The 7,999-nt window shown below is 47.4% G+C and overlaps 1 protein-coding gene across 1 annotated transcript in view; it reads right to left on the reverse strand.

The window, feature by feature from the left end:
* FRMD3 (FERM domain containing 3) overlaps positions 1 to 7,685 on the reverse strand; it is a 367,315-nt gene extending 359,630 nt beyond the window's left edge. Inside the window, exon 1 of the mRNA XM_049896889.1 lies at positions 7,403 to 7,685. Coding sequence (XP_049752846.1) covers positions 7,403 to 7,549 — 147 coding nt within the window. The 5' untranslated portion in view covers positions 7,550 to 7,685. The remainder of the gene's footprint in view (positions 1 to 7,402) is intronic.
* Between the last annotated feature and the right edge of the window lie 314 nt (positions 7,686 to 7,999).

Below are 7,999 nucleotides of genomic sequence, written 5' to 3' on the forward strand. Positions count from 1 at the left end.
TTGGATTTCGCCAGCAGAATAGTCATGGAGCCTGGTATTTAGCACATTTGATTGTGTGCATTTGGTCATCCAATTCCCCTTCAAACAGATAAGAAGTTCAGGGAGCATGGGAACTACCTCTCGCCTCCCCCTAACTAAATTGATTAGAATAGTACACTATATTTGTGTGATGTTTTAACATTGATAAAATATTTTTACATATGTCATCTCAACAACCCAGTCCAGAAAAAACCAAACCCAGTGCCATCGAGTCAATTCTGACTCACAGCGATCCTATAGGACAGAGTAGAACTGCCCCATAGAGTTTCCAAGGAGCGCCTGGCAGATTTGAACTGCCAACCCTTTGGTTAGCAGCCACAGCACTTAACCACTACGCCACCAGGGTTTCCAACAACCCAGTGGAGGCTGGCAATTGTGGAACTATTATGCCCATTTTACAGAAGATCCAGAAGCTCCGTGATTTGTTTAAGGTCTCACACCATTAGAAAGTGGTAGAGTTTGGGCTTAAGGTCATTGGATTCTAAATGAAAACTTTTCGCCTATTTAGGATTACCACCAATATGATATTAAAATATTTAGGATTGTGATATGGTATTAGAATAATAACCAGTGTTTTTTCAGCTGTTACTATGGGCTAAACACTTGACATACATTCTTCATTTAATCCTCACAACAAGCTCATGTGGTCTGTGTCACTATTATCCCCATTTTACAGATGAAGACACTGAGGCCCTAAGAAGTAAAGTGACTTGCCCAAAGTCACCTGGCTAGTCAATGGCACAGTCAGGGTTCAAACCCAAGCAAGGAGAGCTCCAGAACATAAGTCCTCAACGACTCTGCCATACTGCCACTTGACCAAGTGTAGAGCTATACTAACTGCACCTGCTCTACCAAAACGCATTGCCTTCGAGTCGAATGCAAATCCAAGCAACCCTATAGGATAGGGTAGAACTGCCACATAGGGTTTCCAAGGCTGTAAACCTTTACGGAAACAGACTGCCACATCTTTCTCTGGTGGAGCAACTGGTGGGTTTGAACCACCAACATTTCAGTTAACAGCTGAGTGATTAACTACTGAGCCACCAGGCCTGCTCTACACAAGATGGCTTTTAGCAGCCCAGAGCCCACCATAAGGACTAAACTGATCTTTAAAGATGCAAACAACAAAGGACTGTCCAATACTTTTCTTTGTTCTGGAATTAGAGCATACAAAGATTGCCTGAAATAAACCAGGGCTTAGATAAAATCTTATTTAACTCTCTGAAAGTTTTATTGTCATAATAATTGTAACCCAATTTGACCTCTTCTGAAAGACACTACTCCTTGTTCAGCCAATAGCCATTCTCCCACCCCACATCCTCATTTCTGCCATGATGGCAAAGCCCACCTCCCATTTTAGACGCCAGACACTCTAGTTCCTAGACCCTTGCGGCTGGGGCATGTGCACAGAATCCGATCCTGGCCAATGGGATCTGCTGGGAAGACTGCTGGGGGCCTGTAGGAAAGGTGTTTCTCCATGATAAAAAGAAATCCAAAAGGACATGATACCTCCTTTATGACAGATATGGTTGTGCTGGATTGTGACATCCAGAACTACTTATAATCACAAAGGGTGACAGTTATGGATTGAATTATGTCCCCCAAAGATGTGTGTCAACTTGGCTAGGCCATGATTCCCAGTACTGTGTGATTTCCACCATTTTGTCATCTGACGTGATTTTCTTATGTATTGTAAATCCTACCTCAATGATGTTAATCAGGCAGTTATGTTAAGGAGGCTGGACTCTTGAGTCAATCCCTGTTGAGATACAAAAGTGCGAAGTGAGCAGAAAGATGAGGGGACCTCATACCACCAAGAAAGCAGTGCGGGGAACAGAGCACATCTTTGGACCCTGGGTTCGTGCACTGAGAAGCTCCTAGACCAGGGGAAGATGGATGACAAGGATCTTCCCCCAGGGCCAGCAGAGACAGAGAATCTTCCCCCGGAGCTGGCACCCTGAATTCAGACTTTTAGCCTACTAGACTGTGATAGAAAAAACTTCTATTTGTTAAAGTCATCCACTTGTGGTATTTCTGTTATAGCAGCAGTAGATAACTAAGACAGAGACATAGCTGATGTGCTAAGAATGGCAGAGTGGAAAGAAGGAAAACACCTGGGTCCATGCAGAGCTATTAAATAACTTGGAAGCTGCCTGATCTCTGCATTTCTCATTAGGTAAGATAATAAACGTCCTTACTATTTCAGCCACTTTAACTTGGGTAACCTGTCACTTGTAACCAAAAGCATCATAATCAATATACCTAGATAATACGCATTTTCTCAATTAGAAAGGAATTATATTTTTTAAAAAATAACTGAAGTCTCAAGAGGCTGTGCCACAGGGAAGAAAGAGCTCTGGATATTGAGTCAAATGTCCTAGGTTCTATTCCACTTACTTGTTAAAAAAAAAAGCTGCCCTAAATTGCTTAATCTCTCTGAACCTCGGTTTCCTCTTTTATAAAGTTGACATAACGCTTAGTAACACAAGAGTATAGATAAAATGGAGGTAGCACAGGATAGTCAGGAAAATCAAATGAGATAATATGTATCCAATCACTCTGTCAACAGCAATGTTTTATACAAATGCAATTTGTCTAGGTAATAATTAAACCATATACAAATTATTGTAGATATCCACCTAACCCAACTCCCTTATTTTATAAGAGAAGAAACATTGACTCTGGGATGTCAAATGACTCAATGTCATATAACCAGTTGGTAACATAATTAACTCCCCATCTCCTGATTCCCAACCCAGTGTCATCACACCACCCTCACGTTGACAGGTAATGAGCTAGATTAAACATTAGACCAGTTAGCACCTGTCATTTAACAAATGTTGGTTGAACACCTACTATTTACCAGGTACAAACCCTGGTGACATAGTGGTTAAATGCCATGGCTGCTAACCAAAGGGTTGGCAGTTCGAATCCACCAGGCACTCCTTGGAAACTCTATGGGGCAGTTCTACTCTGTCCTTTAGGGTCGCTATGACGGAATCGACTTGACGGCACTGGGTTTTGGTTTTTGGTTTTTTTATAGGTATTGAGTGCCTAATAGGTGCTAAACGCTATGCTAGGATTTCTACTCAAATACGAATTCCCAACCGATTCCAGTGATGTCAATTATGTTTATCAGACTTTGCTAAAGAATGAATAACATAAAAAGTCTACATTTTACTCAATGAAAGCCAGTATCGGAAATGGCAAGTTCATTAAAAGTTCACCACTCAGGCATCTGAAAAAGTGGGGAGAAGGGGGAAGATGGCTAGGACTCCATTCTCTTTGAAAGAGCAAGACTGAATGGAAGAGGGTTAGAGTTAAGCCATGTCCCTCTATAACATCCAGACTTGGAGGGTTGGCTCAGTTGGGAAAGCCCAGTATCAGCAACTCCTTCTCTTCCTCTGGCCTCTGTATAGGGTCCTTAAAAAATAAAATAAAAAAACAAAACCAGCTGCCATGGAGTTGATTCCGACTCATGGCAACTCCATGTGTTTCAGAGCAGAACTGTGCTCCATAGGGTTTTCAATGGCTGTGATCTTTCAGAAGTAGATCACGCTTCTGGGTGGATTTGAACCACCAACCTTTTGGTTAGTAGCCAAGTGTTTTAACAGTTTGTGCCACCCAGGGACTTCCTTATGGGGTCCTAGACTCTCCTTTTACATCCTGTCTATTTGGAATTCCTCTTCCACCTCCACTGCAGTGTGCCCTCCAGGTCATACTCTCCGTAAGTTAAGCAGCACACATTTGGGGGCACGAGTTCACACTCATACTTTCAAATGAGTAAACACACACACACAAATGATAGCATGGGGACTGCTAAGCCAACATCCTAAAAAAAAAAAAAAATCCTAGGCCCCGTGAAAAGAGGTAGGGCTGGAGACTTTTGGTGTCTCCCACTAGAACTGGCTACCAGGCTATAGGGTTGGGTCGCTAGGTTGTTTGAAAAGTTTTCCTTGCCAAAATACCACCAAAGCAATATTACTTGGAAAAGGAATACTCGAAAGCTGCTGTTTTGCAAAAGCTACTTCCTATCATTGGTATAATGGTAGATGCAAAGATCCTGGGCAAAAAAAAAAAAAAAAATTAACGCGGCAAGAGTAATACTCCACTCCACCTTGCAAAAGGCATACTAAAGGGCGGGAAAAAACAGACTCCTTTACCGTTCCACCCTGTAAATCAAGGCACAACCAGTCAACTTCCCCTCAGCTTCCGGCTTAGTTGAGACTTCAACTTTTGATGCACAGGGAGAATTTGGGGACAATGTAATCTGAAATATAGGAATACGGTGTGTAGAATCTAATGAGCATTTACAAGCATAGTTTCCTTGAAGGCAAACACCATATTTCCTGAGGGTGGAACGGCCCTGAAGGCCTTCTGATTGTATCATACCAATCAGCTCCAGGAGGCCAGCCTTCTTGTCAGGCTCTGGACACAGTATTTTGCAACTGGCCATTTTGGCCAGTTCAGATCATGAATACCAACTGGCCTTCAGTCATGGGCTCAAAGCCCAGGATTTATCTCTTTCTGTATCTGTAACGTCACTGAAAGTTCAGCTATTTTGGCTACGGGGTAATATATCAAGGTCATACATGGGCTTTGGAGCCAGGCCATCCTGGATTTGAATTCGAGCTCCTCAGCCTCTTTTTAGAGATGTAACCTTGGGCAAGTCACTGAAACTGTGCCTCAGTTTTCTTCTGCATAGAAAGGAAAGAAGACCAACCTGTGGTAGACCTCAGATAAAATGAATGTAAAAGACTGGCATAAAAGAGATGCTCAATAAATGGCAGCTACAGCTATTCCCATTTTTTTTTTTTACAGCTATTCCCAGGGTCCCAAATGACAGTCCTGAAATTTTCTATCATCTCCTGCATCCATCACCTGCGTCCACCCTCCAGAACCTTGCCAGAGTTTTAGCAGCTCATTTTTCTCTAACTCTCCAGGAAACGCAGCCTAGCAAGCATTCCAAGGATGTGTGGCTGTGTGAGTTTCCCCACTTATTTTGGGCTCCACAGGCAGCACTGCTCACCCCCAGGAGTGACAGAGTAACTAACATATGCTTGAGAGCCCCTGCTGCTCCTACACAGACGCCAGAGCCAGGCAAGCACCAGGAGTGAAAGCTCCGAACACAGGCAGGCGGTGTGGGCTATGGAAGGAGGGTATGTGCATGTGACAATCGTTGTGCTTCTTTAATTTCGTGGGTTTTTTTATGGAACAAAGGAAAACAGCAAGAAAGGGAAGAAAAGAAGACAGAGATTTCACCAGGGCATGTACTGATGACACCAAGTGTTTTGTTTTGTTTTGTTTTGTTTTTAATCCTTTTGCTTCACTTTAAACAGATGGAAATTTTTTTGTGACCTGATACGCCAGAAATGTAATTTCAATTCCGGGGTTTGGAATACTCTAGAAATGATGAGATGCAAAATTATCAAAATAAAAGTCATTTAATTCATTTTAATTGCTTAAATGATAATCGCCATTTGGGGGGGGAAAGGGGTAGAAAGAGGAGTGCCAGGAAATGACACGTTTGACGTTTTTAAGTAATGCCAACATCAGTGCTCTGGAACATAACATTTTAACTCCTTTGACATGAGCTGGGCCGTACAAACTCTAACTTTCCAAACTGTTATTAGACCGGCTGCAATTTATTGTTTCCCGGAATACCAGACTACAAATATTATACACATCCTTTGGGAACTACTTATCTATTCTAAGACTCTAACTATTCTAAGACTCAGTCCACAGGGATGAAAAATAAGTAAATGAACAATAATGTCAGCTCCAAGTAGGCCAGGGCAGGCAGAGGGCTGCAACAGAGAGCTCAGCAGGCTCACTTCTCCATCATCCACGTGTTTGGTATGGGTTAACCAACCTGTACGTTCACTTAAGGATTTAAAGCAAATTGCACACACGCCTTGCTCTGGATTACAAAACAGCAGACCCCAAACGTTTCTGTGCAACCCTTGTGGCAGCAGAAAAACTGCCTCTCCTGCTAATCATTTATTATTAAGATTAGCAGAGGTGCTTAGCTCAGAATGAAATTCAAGATCCTCCAGAAAATTCAGTGCGCGACTACTTTCCTGAGAGATCATGGGGCACCGCATTCCTGCCTTGAAACTTAACCAGCTGTCAGTTTACAAATTAGCGCGACTGTCCCCGTGTCACAAACTCCCACTGGCAAGAAATCCAGGAAAAGACCTTTCATTCATTCATGGTTCACACAGCCCAGAGGCGGATTCCTGCCGCTGGGAGACGCTGCCCCCAATCACCTCCCACCAGAACGGAGTGGTGTGCCCTGTATTTAAAAAACATCTCAATCGTGGAGCCTGAGGACTTGGGTGAGCGAGAAGAGGACATTTCAGAGGTAAATAAGAAATTCCAGGGAGAAATAATTCAATAGATTTCAAAGTCAAAAGCTAATAGTGGAGTCTCTTTGGGGTCTTGGGAGAGGGGCGCACACCTGCCAACATACACACGCACCGCAAGCGCACACATGTCCGCGCAGCTCACGCCAGATCTCCTGCAAGTCCGAAGGCACTTACACCCGAGCATGGAGCCGCCCAGCCAAGCTGCCTTTGCCAAAACAACTCGCCCTCTCCTCCAACTCGGACGATATTGAATGTCCACCAAGATTCCAAGGAGCGCTTTTTCCTGGGACCCAAGTCCTGCAGGGCTCCCTCCCTGCCGCCGGCCTCTCAAGCCTTGGTCCTTTCTCTGAAACACTAAGACTTCACAGGATTCCTTTCGTGGTATCTCCATTTCTGGGCAGCGCGCGCCCCATCACTCGCGACTGGAGTCCAGGGCTGCCCGGCCTCTCTCACTCGCAGGAAACTTCGCCACCACCCCACGCGGAGAAGTAAAGACCACAGGCAGGACGGTGGAAGGGAAAGATGAGGGGGTCCTTGGGGCCGAGGGGACCTCCGGAGCGGGGGCGCGGGACAGAGAAATGAGTGAACCCGAGCTGCTACATGCCTGCTCCACGTGGAGGAAGGGAGCAAGGGAGAGTCGGTGACATGCAAGTGACCCATCTCCTGGAGGGGCAGGGCACAGAGCAGTCAGAACCCCCCCACCCCCCCGAGACAGCTGCCCGGCGCCCCCAGCCTGGGCGCAACGAGACGTGCGAGCAGCCTGCACGCCAGGGTAATGGGCCGGGGAGCGAAAATCTGGCGCCGGGCGCCTGCAGGGGCAATGCCCCATCCCTGGCTAGGGCTCCCAGCCTCAGAGGGCGAAGGAAGCAAAATCTACCTTTCTACCACGGACCCCGGGTGGGTTTCTCGCCCCTGCCGGCGCTCACCCGCAGAGGCCCCCAGCCCTGACAGGCGCGCGCCCCGCGCCCCGCGCCCTCGCCTCGCGTGGTCCGCACCTGTATGTGGCAGGAGATCTCCGAGTCGTCCAGCAGCCGGATGGTACATTTCATCTCCTGGCTGAGCGATTTGATGCTGGAGCTCCGAAAGTGGATCATTTTCATGGTCCTCCTGCCTCTCGGCACACAGTGGCAGGAGGCGAACATGCACCGCGGCCGGGGAGAGCAACCAGGAGGCTGTGGGCCGGCACGGCGCTCGCCCGCGCGGACACACACACTTGCGCACACTCTCGCATGCACCGTCTGAGACAACCGGGCGCGGCTCAGCTCCGGGACAGCGGCGGCGTCGGGTGCCTGCGGCCACACTTGCCAGGCAGCGGGGCGCGGCGGGCGGGTCCCTCCCTCCCCTCCCCTCCCCTCCCCCGCCTCGCCCGCTCCTGTCCCCGCCTCCGCCCCTCGCGCGCGCTCCTGCGCCTCCCTCCCGCCGGGCTAGCTAGCTGAGGATGCCTTGAGCCCCTGACCCAGGGCGGGCGCGCGGCGCACTCACTCCCACGCGCGCGGAGCGGTGGGAGAAGGAGGCTGGGGAACTGCTAGTGTCCGTGGCCCCGAAGCCTGGGTGGTGGCCTGCTCTCCTGCCGGCACTGCCGCCGCTGCGTC

Source organism: Elephas maximus, chromosome 9 (assembly GCF_024166365.1).
Source record: "Elephas maximus indicus isolate mEleMax1 chromosome 9, mEleMax1 primary haplotype, whole genome shotgun sequence".
In the NCBI taxonomy this organism is placed as follows: domain Eukaryota; kingdom Metazoa; phylum Chordata; class Mammalia; order Proboscidea; family Elephantidae; genus Elephas; species Elephas maximus.